Source organism: Notolepis coatsorum (genome assembly GCF_963971535.1).
Source record: "Notolepis coatsorum genome assembly, chromosome: 13".
Taxonomy (NCBI): domain Eukaryota; kingdom Metazoa; phylum Chordata; class Actinopteri; order Aulopiformes; family Paralepididae; genus Notolepis; species Notolepis coatsorum.
In genome coordinates this window covers 45,027,614-45,044,322 of record NC_140177.1, presented here as the reverse complement: position 1 = coordinate 45,044,322, position 16,709 = coordinate 45,027,614, and the positions used below count along the sequence as shown (strand labels likewise).

Genomic DNA, 16,709 nt, shown 5'->3' with positions numbered 1-16,709 from the left:
ACACAGGTCGTGGAATAAACACCGTAAACAAGAAGTGGCATTGCATTGCTCCAGCAGTTATTATGAGTTGGACATGAGGTGAGTTGTAGTTGATTCGTGTTATAAACTCTTACAAGTAAATTATTTTAATATATTCATCATGACCGATAGATACATCGGGTGACTTTGTAAACTTGTTGAGAATGTCCATGATGAAGGATGTTTGTGAAGGATCCATGCCGAAGATCAGAGGAGGCATTATTGCATTGCATGCCACATCCAACGTGCTTCCAAGCAACATGTAGCCAGTTATTCATAGTTTGCCAGTGGCATTTATTCTTCTTAATCCGTGGAACCATTAAGACACAAAGAATATTATCCTCACGTCCATTATGCCAGTGGTTCTTAAAGTGGGGTCCGGGGACCCCCTCAGGGTTTCTTGAGAGGGTAATTTATTTCACAAAAAGTGTGTTCACAATAAGTCAGCCCAATGAGAGAATGCATAAGAATGACTTCTCTCTCCTGTTATCTCCACACCTATAGTATAGAGTCAGACGGTTATGGGATTCTGGAATAATTCATATCCAACAACACATTTTCTGAGATGGGGGTCCCTGGAACCAAATCATATCAAATGGGGGTCCCTGTCCTTTTTACGTGTGTCTATTTGGGGGTCCTTAACGTGAAATAGTTTGAGAACCACTGCCTATAAATGGAAATGTGAAAGTAGTTGTCCTCTATGCCTGTACACCTACACATCAGATGAGTGAAAACTCAAAAGGAAGGGGGAAAGAGAATGACATTATTATGAGAACACAATTGGGGCCAATAGGTATTATTTGTATCTTCTCTACTCTGTCTCAGGGTCCCCCGTGGCTGTATGGGTCTCCGGCGAGGCTTCGTGGTTTGGCCGATACTGCTGCTGCTCCTGATCGGCGCGGCCTTGACCGCCCTCTTGCCCCCTGCTGAAGACAGACGAGGTGTTGGTGTCGTTGGGGTGTTGCGGAGGGCAACGTCTGACCGGGACAACCCCACCCTGGGGCATCACAATGAAGCTACGGAGGAGGAGGAGGCATTTACAATCATTATCCAAACTTACAATCGCACCGACCTTCTCCTTAAACTCCTCAACCATTACCAGGCCGTGCCCCACCTGCGCCAGGTGATCATAGTCTGGAACAACATCGGAGAGCAGACCCCCCAGGAGCTGTGGAATTCCCTAGGGCCACACCCGGTCCCTGTGCTCTTCAAGGAGCAGAGTGCCAATCGAATGCGCAACAGACTACAGCTGTTCCCTGAAATTGATACGGATGGTTAGTATGCTAGTCATGTATGTACTGTGTGTGTGTGACGTGTGTGTGTGTGTGTGTGTGTGTGCTTGCTTGCTTGCATGTGTACGTAGTATAATGTTGAATGCCTGTGTTGTGTGGTTATCTGACCCATCTCAAGCCACGCCCTCTGTTCTTGATCCTCCAAATCACAACTGTTGCTTGTCAAGAAACGAGGGCAGGGTTTGAGATGTATAACGGTATCTGTTGGCTCTGATTCGCAGCTGTGTTGATGCTGGATGACGACACTCTGGTCAGCGTTCCCGACATCAGTTTTGCTTTCTCTGTCTGGAAGGTAATGGAGCCTCTTCAGGGCTGAGGCTAGCCGGACCCATGGAATGTACGCAAGCTAGCTCTCCATTATTGGGTCTGGACAAATCGCTTGCCAGTGAAAATGGTCAATTTGACTTGCCGTGGTGATGTGATGGTGTCTTGTTTCTCAGGAATTCACAGTGAGAGACGAGACGCCAATACATCACCATGATAAGTCAAATTGACTTTATTAACAACCATTGTCGCCGGCAAGCTATTTGTTTATTTACCAATGTGCTGCTTTCAAACACAATGGAGAGCTAGCTTGCGTTCCATGGGTCTGATGTGTCAGGCTAGGCTGAGACCAATGACACTCATTATCATTGTACAATGTATACACTTGGGATATTATATAGCTTTTTCTTTTTACCTTATAGTACTTTAGTTGTAGTAATGGTGCTTTATACATCATCATTATATAGAACTTAGCTATGCTGTACATATACCTAAGTTGGTTTATCTGTGTCCCAAAGCAATTCCCAGATCAGATTGTGGGGTTTGTTCCCCGGAAACACGTCACCACAGCCAGCGGGGTTTATAGCTATGGCAGCTTTGAGCTGCAGGATCCAGAAATAGGTGGAGGTGACAGGTAAGTCATCATACTTCACTTTGATTGAACTTTGAGTGGGTCACCACTCACCATACCCTTGTATTATGTACAGTACTAGCTTGTTTTCAGCATACATGCCGCTTGGCTTGTTTGATCCTGGTCTGATAACACCATGACCTATCGTCCCACTGCAGGTATTCCATGGTGCTGATTGGTGCCGCCTTCTTTCACCACCGATACCTGCAGTTGTTCCAGGACCAGCCCCAAGCAGTACATGCGCTGGTAGATGAAACGCAGAATTGTGATGACATTGCCATGAACTTTGCCATTGCGCTACATTTGGGGCAACAATCTGGGTTGTCAAGATCTTCCAGATCAAAGGGCAGGTCCAACAGACCATCGGGGGTCTTTGTCAAGCCTGTGGACCTCCGTAACCTGGAGAACGATGCCGTCAGCAAGTATCTTGGCATGTGGCACCGCCCTGAACACCTTCTCCAGCGGTCCTATTGCCTCAACAAGCTGGCAAAGATCTACGGTTCCATGCCCCTCCACTTCTCCAACCTGATGCTCTGCCAGTTTGGGTTCCCCAGCTATGCCAACCACAAAAGCAGGGGCTGAAGGCGGGGGCTGCTCAGATGGAGGTCATTGTCTGTCATGGATAGGAGGAAGGCAGACTCGAGAGGCACTCGGGTAGGTCTGTGTAGTACTATAGACCATCTTACTGTTTGTAAACAATGATGACGTTTTGGCTCCGGAGGTCTCCAGGGACAGTCGAGATGAAACCACGCATCGTCCGACGACCTGTCTGTGCATTCAGTTACCTTTGCTTAGTCGAGTGCTTTCATCCAGAATGTCCCCTAGAGTCTCTCCCACGGAAAGACAGCGGGGGGTCAGAAATAAGTGTGGTGAAAGGGTTCACATCTGATCGATGAACTGAAATGTACTACATAATGAATATTGGTAAGAATAATGTAATTGTTATTTGTTCATTTTTTTCCTTTCATTTCTCTCCCCCCTCTCTTCCATGATACAGTGATGTCTCAGAATGGAAACCCTCCTTATATTTGGACCGAGCAACAATAACAAGTCTGGTACAGACTCTGTATGACCCAGCTCTGTCTGACAAGACATCAGTGTTTAGCAAGAGAATGCTCATTATTATTGCCAATGCTGCCTTCTTTACTTCAGTATTTCCAACTGGAATAGTGTCGCTAGTGCAATTGCTTTCCATGCCAACAGATGGCAGTCATGTATGCGGTTTAACAGGGTGTTTATATAGTACACAGAGGCCTGCTGTGTGGCGCCAGGTCTGCAAGGCTACGGAATGTGCGCGCATGAATAAAGACCGTTTTGTGTGCAAGTGGGACCAATGAAGCACTACCCTGTTTATTTTCTAACTATTAATCGAGTGTCAAAACAACTTACACAAAGGATTATGTCAGGGTTAGTATAGTTTTGTATTTATTTGTTTTTGTTTTTATTTAGTTGGTTTTCAGTTTAGTTTCACTTTCATTTTTATTGTTTAAATTTTTTGTATTTTGTGTTAAATAATGTACGTTTTCTTTTCATTGCTGTCAGGTACATTTATTTATAGATTTGAACATTGTGTAATTAGGTAACATTTGCATATATTTAATTTCCTTCATGGTTGATTGCACTTGACTTAATTTACCTATGTTTGTTTGGTAATTTTGGATTGCTTTGCTCTTAGAAACCACACACACCCCTATGACCTTATATCACTGGTCATCTGTTAAATAAATTCATGGATGAAATGGAAACCTTGGTCTGGACATTGCACTTTTGATACAGCAACCTAACCATTGCACCATGGTGGTAAAAGCCAGTAACAATAACATTATTACCAGTGGTGCAGTGCTGGTATAACTCGGTATAACGGCGTTATACCTCGGTCACTGAGGCTGAAGTACGCGCAATCGCTTTTTACATGGCATTATCCAACCGGACTCCCGGAGAAGCATGCAGCTGCAGAGCCAGCGGCGCTCTCTGGGCCGCGCGCTGACGGCCGCGCTGTGAGGCAATAGTATCCAGCTGCAGGACGAGAGCAGCCAAAAAAAACTGTGCATGCGCGTGGAGCGTTTGACCTACTGTCAATTTGCCACTGCACCACTGATTATTACAACCTAAAACTTGAATTCAGGGGCAAGATTTAAGAAGTTCAGAATAGACATTGTGTAATACAAACGCAGAACTTTGTGACATCCCAGTCTCGATGAACACATGCTGCCTTCAAATGGGCTTGTGTTTACTGTGTTCATGAAGAGTCCATACGACCCACTTCTGTGGTAATCCCAACGATAAAAGTGGAAGTATTCTGAGAGCTCTTGAGTTCATGACTTGTGATGTCTTGCAGTATTGTACTGTATGGAAATTGTAAGCAATTTTGCTCCTCTTACCATGATTCACATGGTACAACTTGCATTCTGTTATGTACCAGGAGCCTGATCACTCCTGTGTCACTGTGCATGCAGGCCTGATCACTCCTGTGTCACGGGGCATGCAGGTGAGGGCTGCCAATTAGCTAATTGCTGCTGATTGGTTACCTGCTGGCAGCTTTAAAACCAGCCCTGGTAACACACATGCAGAGTCTGTGGTTAGAGGAGTGTGGGTTAACAGATAGCTATCACGGTCTTCTATCCTTGTACTTTAGTTTACACCAGTAATTCCTTGATAGAGTAGCTTTTTGAGTTTGAGCACGGGGTTTTGGTGTTGGTTTACATATAGGTTGCGGGCCTTTGAGCCAGGGTCGTAACACATTCCCACTAAATGTGAATATTATACAGGAAAGTATACTGTCTGCCTTCGGAATTGCAGATTCCCTCTAAACTGAGGCAATGTTTAAATGCTTGCTTGTGATGTTTGCTTTTAAGGGACCTACAAGTCTCTTAACACTTTGAGTGCCAACGACGAGACGATTGCGTTCATTGTGGACCCTCAGAGCAGCGTGGATTATGTGTTTCGAGGTTGGATCGTTGGATCAATAAACGCGATCGATATTTGGAATGGCAAATCGCCCACCGTGTGCGGACCACTTAGGGCCGAATCCAAGACAAGGGACAGTTGGTGAATCCCAAAAATCTACCCGAAAATGTCTTAAGTGGCCCTAGTGGTCCGCACACGGCGGGCGAGCGACGTCGCCTGGCGATGCGATCGTCTGTCGCCTGGCGACAATCGTTTGGCCCCCCACACCAGAGCCGACCGTTCAGGTATAATAAGCTATTATGTGGCGCATTGTTCATTTATTAGTTAATGACAAGCGGCCACTATAGCTTCTCCAACTAACGTTATTTATTTAAATTGTTCCTGTTAATAATAATGAACATAAGTAGCATGGTAATAATACGTAGGTTATTGATCAATTAATGTATTGATAAATGAGACACCAGTAGAAGTCATGTTATTTGCTCATTGTCCTTGCTGTGTCGCCTGCCGTCGCCTCAAAAAATAGGATCGAGGCGATTTTTAGCCCGGCGACAGAAATAGCTGCACGACCGTCGCTTCAAAATCTCCTGCCGTGTGGGTTGTCTCATTCATAACAATGGACGCGATACAATTCTGTCGGTCACCTCGCTTAAAAAAATCGGTCGCTTGGCAAAAATCGCCCGCCGTGTGCGGACCACTTTAAGCAGCACATTTCCCCCCCTCCTGCTCTTAGTTAGGGCCAAAGCAAAGACAAGGGACGGTTGGTGAATCCCAAAATCGGCCTGAAAATGTCTTAAGTGGCGCTAAGAGCACGATTTGTCAGATCTTTTGTCCCAAGTCCGTTGGTGAATGAGACCCATTGTCATTAAGCATAATAGGAAGGAAACCTCCTTTGCCGTCTGGACCATTGGACCTGTGATCTCGTCCTGTAGTCTCATGCTTGCAGCTGCCTTGTGAGAGCGAGTAGGTACAACGTGAAAAAGGTTTTTTGCCACCATCAGATGGTCATGAAACTGAAACGACACTTCGTTTATCTTGAACTCTGGGTCAGATACTTGCTGCCTCTCTGGGTTCACACAAGACAAGACGACTGCTGGTGCTGGTATGTTTTAATGATCCTGGGCCACAGCGTGAGACAAGTTGGGCCATGGGATGGGCAAGAAGCATTGTTCTATGGGGGGTCATTGTGTACCAATAATATTATGTTCCATGACTACACAGGGTTTTAGTGGGAAGCTACCATGATTACCTTTCCAAATTCAGTTAATCACACTGTCTCCCCGTTTTAGTCAGTCAGGATACATCTGTATTACATGCAGTGGGATTTCTCAGAAACTTATTTTCATAGCACTGTCTTGGGTCCATTACCCTTATAAGGCTAAATATTGACATGTTGATATATTGACAATGTATTGCACAAATAATAGATTGATGCTTACAGTTTCACTGAAACACTTATTCTTCCTGCAAGTAAAGTAATTTCTAATACCCTCTAATGTTAATGGTAACACCCTCAAATACACTCTAAGGGTAAAGGAGTACTTTATTTATTTACTGCCCTGTCAAATGCAAGGGTGGAAACAAGCAATTTTTAAGTACTGTGCTTAAAGAAAATTGAGGTATTTGTACTTTATGGGAAAAACAAGCATGTCATGTTTTTCTGATTGTATGTCCATTTAAAAAAGCTATGACAATAAAATATTATGAATCTGAATCTGAAAGAGTGGCTACATAGGAGTCAAACCAGTGGATTCATGACAGTGGTTGAGGATGTTTATTGGTCCAGTTATTGTATCCTTTCAGGTTGGTACAATGTTTCGACAACCACTCCATAACAGGCAGTGCAGATCCCAAACCAGGAAGCTGTGTTGAGGGGTCTACATCATTTACCAATACATCTCCATTTGCACACAAACAACCCCATGATAAGATAACAAGAGATTTACCTCAGCATCAGCAAATAAAAAGATACAATACAGCTTAAAACAATTTGTTATCTTTAAATATGAATCTTGTTCAGGTTCCATTTCAATCGTAAATGTGACCAAATGTCATTTAACATTTTTATATAGAAAATAAGACAAATGCTTGGTAAATCCCAATTGTTAAATTAAAATGTTATAGTATTGTTAAAATAATCCCATAGGACTAATTAATTCACAGGTGTTGATTCAGTCATTCAAGATAACATCACTTCATATACACAAAACTGTGTTTTCTTTCTTTAGTCTCCCTCATTCAATTCACTCATCTTTTCACAAAAAATCATATGTGCATGTACACTCGTCACTTGTTTGCATGCAAATGCATACACAGAAATTCACACAGAATTTCCGTTTCTCATCGAGGTAATTTCCTATTCAGATTACTGATGAGAGGGTCACTACTGTCTGATTAGGACATTTTCATGGACAGTTTTGTGGTTTTTGAGGGGATTTGAGAATTTGAGAATAGGGATCTGGTATCTATCCTCGCAGTTAGCACCCCGATTATACTGGCAGGTGTTGAGTGAAGGTTCACCCCTTTTCTACAAAGTAAACACCTCCTTGTACCACACAACCTGATTTAACTTCATTCTAACCTTAAAGGAACATGCCAACATTTTGGGAAATTAGCTTCATTGTGCTAAGCTAGGCTAACAGGCAGCCAGATAGCCTTCTACTGAACGCACAGAGAGAAAACGGGTATCTATCTTCTTGTCTCTCTCTGGAGAAGACGGTAAGCTAATTTCCCAAAATGTTGGCGTGTTCCTTTAAAAAAGTTAGTTTAATAGCAATAGAAATCTGTTAAAAAACTCAACATGTACCACCCATCTGATGAGGTTATACAGCGGAGAGTCCTACCGAGACCCCCCTGTTGGCCCTCCACCACCACCTTGAGAACGCATGTTGTGCCAAAACTTCACCAGTGGCTCTCTTTTCCTCCAGATCAGCTTGTGGCCGTAGGCTACGTACCATCTGTAGAGAACGATGACAGTGACAGGACACACAATGACAGACGATGACTATGGGATAGCAGTAAACAATAAACAATAAACACTATGCAACAACCATCAAATGCACACAGCACACACATCCACACGCACACACTCACTTTAAACAAACAACACACTGCAGCACCCACTCTCCACACTTTAGATCACCTAAACACACTTTATATTGATTGGTAAAGGATTTGCACTACAACTCGTACACCTTACTGTAAATTGTACCTAAATTGTACCTCATCCCATTTCTGCTTTGCACTATATAGAATTGTATATTAGTATATTGCATAGTATATTGTATATTGTATGGTAACTCAGTTACTTCTAGTCTGCATCGAACATTGTACATATGTCTATACTGAACACTGTGACCTCTATTTTTACTTCTTTTTACATGCTACTTTATTTTATTTCATACTTATCTTGTCTAGCACAGTCTCTGGAGCGTAACAGTAAGAAGCATTTTGTATAAAAGTATTCTGTACTTCTGTATGACAACTATTAAAGAAACTTGAAACTTGAAACTATACAGCCAAACATTTAGATTCCATCTCACCTCGCCCCAGGTCGTTTAATGCAATGTTCACTCAAGTTATGCTACCGGGAAACTTAAAAAATAGGTCCGTCGATCTGTCTTAAATATGACTAAGAAATGTTGTCTGCCATGACATAGTACACGATAGCAGCCCGATCCCGCTTAAAATATGTAAATAAAGTACATACTATCGACCACAGGAAAAGGGTACATATTGTTAGCCTCATGCGATAATTACCCAAGTAATTTTTTTGGCAAATTGAGATTTCTGCCTAACTGTACTCTCCTAACACTGCTGCATCGCCCTGGCTTAGTGCCTCAGTCAATCAAAACGCTTGTTACGTAAAAATCTGCCTAACTTGTGCATTTTAACATTACATACACAGACGACGATCGCATGACTTAGGCAAGTAAAACAACAAAGGTTATCCTATAACCCTAGTTATGAGAGTACTGGCAAGCGTCTTGCTTCGCCTACTGGACAGCTTGTTCATACCTAATGTATACATTGAAAGTATTTCTCATGCACCTTACATCTATCCAGCCACACCCACTTCTGGCTACGTATATAACCCTGTGGCGTAGCTGTGCTCCTCCTTCAGAGTCTGAATTTCATTCCAAAGACAGTGCAAAGCAAGACGCTTGCCAGGGCCCTGTTCCTCGTACCTGGTTCAACTAAGTCGATCAAGAGTCCCATTATCCAGCTTCAGTTAACCCGATGTTTGAAGCCGGGATTTTCATGTTCCTCGAAGGTGGATTCAGTCTCGTTAACTAGAACCAGACTTGAGACCCAGGATAAGTGCGCGCGGCCGCTTCAGTTGAAAAGCCATCACGTATCGATAGCAGAGATCCTGATTTTTTAACGGCATTGATTGATTAATTGATTTAAAACTTTATTAACAGATTGCATTACGGCTCAATCGCCTCGCCGACAAGTTAAATGCGTTATCTATAGGCTAATTTTAAGTCCCTCATTACCCCAATCAATCAGATTATATTTCTTTAAACTTGCCTGCTGGCAGTAGGTTTATGGAATGGATAATCAAATGAGATCTTGCTAGCGAAAATAATTAGTTAAACTGTTATACGGAATAAGGACACGGCTCTCTTACCCATTGATTGATGTATGGTGGATCTTTTACTTATCTACACTGTGGTGTAACGGTGTCTGCTTTTGACTTTCACACACACCCGGGTTCGAATCCCACTTCTCCTAGTCTTTTCCTTCTTTTTGCAATGTAGGAATAATTCAATTTGGTGCACGTTGAGAGCTATATAAAGAATGACATCCTCAATGCATGTAGATTTATAATATTTTAACTTAAAACTAGGCTACTTCTGCGTATAATCATTAATATTATATTCCAAAAGATTATATTGGAAACACGGGGTTTCGAACACCGGTCGCCCGGTTGCCAGGATTGTGCACTACCGCTGCGCCACTGTGCCAGATGGGATAAATTCATTGTTTATACATTAATGAACGAGAGACCCGTGTTTAGAATATTCTTTATTTTGAATGAAGTTTTATCTCTTTATTCTCATTCATTAATGTGACGTCAACGGCTCATTCAATTTCTCAAATCCGTCAAACAGCGCATCTCATCAGACATTTTAATCCCAGTTACAATATCACACAAAATCCACAATCCACGCATAGACACTTCAATTTTATGCTTGAAACAAAATCCAGGCGCTCCTCTCCTTCCTCGCTCCTCATCCACAGCGGAGAATATGAAAGGAATCAGAGCCAAACGAGCGATAGGTTTCAATCATTAAGGATATCCCCGCGGGATTCACATTTGCAATGCTGCGCGTTGTTAAAATAACCACATAATGTGTACATCGCACCGAGCGAGCGCCACGGTATAATATAACGTGCATTATTTAGGACAAAGTGAATTTAGTATCAGCATTTTGGGTCTATTTTACATTTCAAAAGCCCCCTCTGGAAGAATGGAGCACAAAAACGTAATTCAGAATGGTATAATGCAGATCGTAGACTGTGGGAATAATTTCAGGAAACGGGCTGTCACTTCTTTGCGGGGGCGTGGCTATGGTTCATCCGGCTAACTTGAACTTAAACCCTGCTCTCGACCAGGCTCAAACTTTTTGATCTGTTGTCATGGTGATTTAGACAATCCAGCTTCGGGGAATGGGAAAGTCCGGCTTAAGTCAGACTTGCCCGAAAGTTATCCGGCTAACTCAGTTATCCAGGTACGGGGAAGGGGGCCCAGTACTCGCATAACTAGGGTTATAGGATAACCTTCGTTATGGGTACGTGTCTTGCTTCGCCTACTGGACAATTGGGGCGGAGCAAGGCGCGTAGGCCCGATAAATGTACCCGCTGAGGTCCCCTTTACGACCACCAGAAAAACGGGGAGGGTCCTGGCCCTCACACTCGTCCTAGCGAGGAGCGGAGGGATAGAACACAGACTATGCGGAAAAAAGGGTGCAGTACCCAATAAATGCACAAGGTGAGTAGACCGTGTGAAAAAGCCTGTGTCTACCTCACCATGCATCCCGCCGTTACCTAGCGACGGGATGCAGAGGAGGTTCCAGCCCCTATGGACCGCACAAGCAACAGGGCTCCATTTACTCCCTCCTGTCTGACCACATAAACGCCTTTTTGACAGTAAACCACAGGGGGCGCTACCGGGACTGACTGCTCAAAAGCAGCTCCATGGCGGCCCACCCTGTGACATTCGATCTGCCCCGCCATTTCTACCCGGAAATGTAGGGGGCCCTCAAGCTGGCAGATTCCTTTTTTTTTCTTCTTTTTTTTCCACTTTTTTTTCCATTTTTCTATATTTTCTCCCATCCCAATTTTTGTATCATCCAATTCAACCCTCCCCTGTCACGAACGCTGTTTCTTGCCTCCCACAAGCCGGCTGCAATGTGGACTAAGTCATACATAGCACAAGTCCCCTCCGGTACTTGAGGTAACAGCAGTCGCATCTTTTCACCTGCGCAGCTCGATCTCTCAGTGGCGAGGAGTAACGCGTGGGAGGCTCACGCTGCCCCCGACACTTCCTGATTCTACTGCGCAGGCGCACCAACCGACCTGTAGGAGTCGCTGTCCACAACGCCCGATCCCCACCCATCAGTTTCCCACCCCCTAATACGGCCAATGTGTATTAGTATGAACGACCAGCTAAACTGAAAGCAATGTGGAGCGCTGGGCTCGAACAGGGGAGCCCAGCGTCTCCGCATTCGTGGCGAGCGCCTTGCCCACTACGCCACGTAGCCGCCCAAGCTGGCAGATTCCTTAGCATGAGCTGGGATCTTAGCTAAGCAGCCCGACAATTACCAGCATAACCACTCTCGGATTAATTCAGAACTGGAACACTGTGACGACATTTAAATGGGACCCACATATAGCCCCACTCTTTTAAGTCAGTGGGTATGGGAAACCCCCCCCTCTGCAACAAGCAGGATATGTTAATATCTACTCTGATGCTGAGGACGTCAGTCTATTCTGACAGGGCGGGACCCAACGTACATACGTCATTACGTCGGCGAGTACGGGGAATCCCCTTAGTGATGAGCGCACCTGTCAAGGCTTTCGCTTATTACACGCACCCTTGTCAGGATTTCACCAAATTGATATAGCATACCCAAAGATAAGGGTTTATATTTCCACCCCCCGAGCAACCTCATAAAAGCAAAAACATACGAGGTGAAACTGGAACCTCGAGGAGTAGTGTTTTTAGCCCCGTGTTGATTATATGTGAAAAGCATAAGCAAAGCATATGTCCCTTTATCGCTTGAAAAACCCAACACGAAAACCAACCACCATCCGTGGCCCTGAGTCTACGTTGTCTAAAAACGTGCACATGAGAGCCCCACGGCTCCATTTCACAAGACAAAGAATCGCAGCCCGCTTACTTTTCTTTATCAGAAAAGGTAACAGGGCCTTCACTTGTCACTTTGTTTAAGGCATATATTAAACACATTAGCGGCGTGGTGCCTCATGGGGTGCGTCGTAGGGAGCGCTGGTGCTGTGGTAGGCCTGTCACGATAACACATTTTGCTGGGCGATTAATTGTCCCAGAAAATATTGCGATAAGCGATATTATTGCGGTTTTGAGAGATTTTTATTTTTTTTGAGAAATGTATTTCCCAAACGTTTTCAATTAAATTTTTTTTTCTTTTTTACTAATATAATAATAGCATAATAATGCAAGGAAACCGTTTCAAAGTGCAATAAACCTTTATTTAACATTGGAAGACATTTTAAATATCCTAAATAAAAAAAATGCTCAGTTTGATTGTTTATTATAAAACAAACTGAAACTGGAAACAAGCCCTCTGTCTGGCACAAAAAACTGGAAACGTAATAAATAAAAAGGCAGTGAAACAATAATCAAATAAACACCAAAATATATACTATCTCTATTGGAATGGCGACTTAAGCACAGGATAAACTAGGGATGGGCAAAAATAATCCAGATCGATTGATCACATGATGTACTCGAGTACTCGTGGAGGAAAACGCTGTACAAAATAAACGTCTTTTCCGGTGTTTTAGACTTTTATTTTGAAACCCACCCACCGGTCCGGAGCGGAAGTATTGTTGTTATTATCTAGCAGAACGTATTGAGCGGACAACTTGTCTCGTCCGGTTCTGTGTTTTTGAGCTAATGATAAAACAAATGTTGAGATTGTTGGTGAACAACTAACTTTAGGTTAGTTTTAACTTGGCTGTGACGTAGCCACGCAAGTTTCTGGAAGCAGCGCGGACGTTTTAACAAAGATGGCCGCGTCGGTACTCGGATTTTCAGAGGAAAAAGTTTGCTTGCTATTTGTAATAAATGCAATGCAGAAGTTCCACAAGGAGGGAAAAGGGCAACAACTTGCAATACATCCAGCCCGACGGGTCATCTGCGGCATCACCACCACCACGACGGTGTGTTATTGTGTTAACTTAGAAGCCCACAACGACGCAAGGAGCTAAGCAAAGCTAGCCCCTTTCGTGGCTGTGATGCAACCCTTGGTTGAATACGCAGTCACTTATTGCTCCGTAGTAGCCAGGTTAATTTGCACCACCGTCAAAATCATTGCATTCATTTTAATTATCGCGCCGATTAATCGATTTATTGCTTATCGCGGCAGGCTTATGCTGTGGGGAGCGTTGCGGGATAAGCTGGTCGCGGCCTTGCGACGCCATCTCCCTGCAGACCACCGCCACTTCCTCGATAGAAGACCCGAATAGGCCGTCCTCGGAGAGGGGGGCCAGGAGGAGGGGCAGCCTTCTCCGGTCCTCCAGAGAAGACTGTTCCAACCACAGGTGTTTGTGGATCAGAGTCGTCAGTGCCATCAGTTTCCCAGAGGCTATGCCCTGCAGCTGGGACAGGTGCAGGATAGCCCCCAGGGCCTGGGCGAGGATCTCACAGTGGTCGGGGCCCAGGGTCTCCCCACTCGTCACCAGCGTCGACTGGAAGGACGAGAGCTGGGCGATGTTGGTTGCGGTGGCCAGATTCTGGGTCGCGGCGATGTAGGCCTTGTCGGCCCACTCCGCCAGCTGCAGGGCCGGTTTCCCCCTCTGCATCGGCTTCTGTCTGGGATGCCACATCATGTCGGGGTTGAGGTTGAGGACTGAGGTTATCCTATCTAGCCGTGGCACGCCAGTCCTCAAGCCCCGGACCCGACCCTCCACCTGCGTAAAAGGCAGGTGGGAGCGCGTCAGGCCCTTGATGTGGGACACCACCTGGCCCCGGGCAACGTAGGTGTCCATGGGGGGAAAAAACCCGGGCATAGCATGTCCGGCCTGCCACGCGGGTTCTCCCAAAAAAAGTCACCCACCATGCCATCGGGGACAGGCATCGGCGGGGGCTCTGGCAACGGGACACCGTTGGCTGCAGCCACCGCCGCCATCAGTCTGGGGAAGAGAGAGCGAAGCCTGTTGCCTCTCGTCTCGCAGGGATGGTGTTGTAAGGGCCGACACACCAGGCGAGGCATCGGAGAAGGGGCCCTCCACCAACAGTGGCCTCAGGAAGGCGTATGGGTCCTCCTCTGGCTCCAGCTCTTCCGTGGTACCGAAGATGTTTGGTCCTGCATACTCTATCTCCTCCTCCCTTGACCACCCGCTACACTCGCTCACCGCTGAACGTCGGGAGCAAGCGTGAGCAGAGAGTCTGAGTCATCCGCCATCAGAGAGACCACACCCGGGCTGGTTGGTGCTCTGCCCAGACTGACGGGGACACCGGGGCCGGGGATCCTCCTCACGCGTGAGGGACCCGCCACGGCCTCCGGGCGGCTCGAACTCGGCACCGCACGCCGCGAGGGCTCACCCGCCCGCCATGACAGCGGGTCCAGGGAACCCCTGCGGTGGAGGTCGAGAGGTGGAAACGCTGGTGGAGTCCTGAAAAGGACTGTTTGGTTGGTGGCAATGCCATCACTAACTAAATTCACTTGCAAAAAAACGAACACTCCTAACTCTCACACTGCAATGCGCGTATGAGCAACACTTTCGAATGAAAGAACGAGGGAGGAGCACAGCCATGCAACAGGGTTATATATGTAGCCAGAAGTGGGTGTGGCTGGATAGATGTAAGGTGTATGAGAAATACTTTCAATGTATACATTAGGTATGAACGAGCTGTCCAGTAGGCGAAGCAAGACGCGTAGCCAGTATCGACACATAACTGCCTAGTGTTTGTATGACATGTATGTAAGAGGAAAAAAATGCCTAAGTCATGACATATTTTGTTTGCAACGTCCCTCATATGGGAAGTTTTTCGGATTTTTTGCAACCGGCACTTTGGCTATCCCTAATGGCTCGGGTGTGCATATTTTGTAATACAATATATATATATCGAATTGAATGCTTATTTGTTGCCTGTCGTTCAGCGGTTTTCGAGTTACATGCCGGTATTTGAGGCTTGTGCAAAGTACACAGTATTGCGCAAAATACCACTCCCGACTCAGGCTGCAGTAGTTCCGTCAATCTAGATCCGATCTCAAAAATGATTGTGGATCGTTGTAACCAATGAGTGTGGCTTTCCAATGATACCCCACATGGGGATCTAAATAATAAAAAAAAAAAAAACACGAAGAAACACGAAAACAGGAAGAGCAAAACAGCCGAATGAATTGAAGTCTATAAGAAAATTGAGTTTTTCTTTGTACACAGTTTACCAAAATCACTCCTAATCACTCATTTCTGAATGGATCTTTATAAAATGTAGATATGTACTACATAACGCTTCAGGCTATGGCTCTGTCTGGATTTGTAAGCCATACCACCTTCTGGGGAAATACTACCTCTGGACTACTAACTACTACAGAAAAACTTGAGTAACAAGTTTTTTTTACAACTCAAGTTCAGAACTATGTTACTCTATTATGTTAGCACTAAAAGTGATTTTTTTCTGGAATCAGAAACTTCAGAATGTCATCTTTCAAAAGAGACCAGGCTCATGCATGTGCTATAAGTATAAAGTATGTTGTTTTGGTTTGCAAAAAAAGTATGCAGTCCTTAAGTTCAAGTTAAAAAATTGCCACTTTTCTGCCCGCTTGTTAAGAGGAAGTCACATTATTTTGTTACGCAATGGTTGGTTGTTGTGTTTTTGCAAACTTGTTGATACACCTTGTGGAACTTATTTTCAAAATATAAATGAAAAACTCTTACACATTTGCTGGAAAATGTGTTTTTTCTTCTTTTCCAAAAGTCTTGAAAATTATCGTATGAGGCTAACGATATTGTATGTATTCCGTATGTTATAGCCATAAGGAATATATTGATGTATTTACGAAAATTTACAATGTGTACGTATTACAAATAAGTACATATATAATATATTCAAAAATGTTTTACTTTGAACATATTCGGAAAACGTCCTTGAGCAAGACACTTAACCCCTGATTGCTCCCGATGAGCAAGTTGACACCTTGCATGGTTGCCTCCGCCTTCGATGTGTGAGTGAATGGGTCAAATGTGAGGAACAAATTGTAAAGCACTTTGGTGATATAAATGCACCATTTACCATTTATATTGTATTTGTACAAGGACCAGTATGCGGATGCTCTCTTTATTCAGTCTGCTATTGTTCTTATAGCTGAGCCAGATACCGG

At 44.5% G+C, this 16,709-nt stretch overlaps 2 protein-coding genes across 3 annotated transcripts in view; one reads left to right on the top strand and one right to left on the bottom strand.

Annotated features, from left to right (window-relative positions):
• Window positions 1–17: 17 nt before the first annotated feature.
• Window positions 18–3,932, top strand: extl2 (exostosin-like glycosyltransferase 2). The gene is made up of 6 exons (XM_084327347.1): window positions 18–78; window positions 844–1,292; window positions 1,532–1,602; window positions 2,093–2,208; window positions 2,364–2,859; window positions 3,203–3,932. Exons 1-5 carry the CDS (start codon window positions 74–76, stop codon window positions 2,785–2,787), a joined length of 1,065 nt encoding a protein of 354 aa, XP_084183473.1. The 5' UTR covers window positions 18–73; the 3' UTR covers window positions 2,788–2,859; window positions 3,203–3,932.
• A 2,949-nt stretch (window positions 3,933–6,881) lies between these two features.
• The window catches only part of LOC311238919 (presenilin-associated rhomboid-like protein A, mitochondrial), a 28,198-nt gene continuing 18,370 nt past the window's right edge, over window positions 6,882–16,709 (bottom strand). Inside the window, exon 10 of one of the 2 annotated variants that reach the window (XM_084327116.1) lies at window positions 6,882–8,069. In XM_084327116.1, the coding sequence (XP_084183242.1) occupies window positions 7,952–8,069 (118 nt within the window). In that variant the 3' untranslated portion in view covers window positions 6,882–7,951. The remainder of the gene's footprint in view (window positions 8,070–16,709) is intronic. The other variant, XR_014620396.1, reaches the window with a different exon arrangement.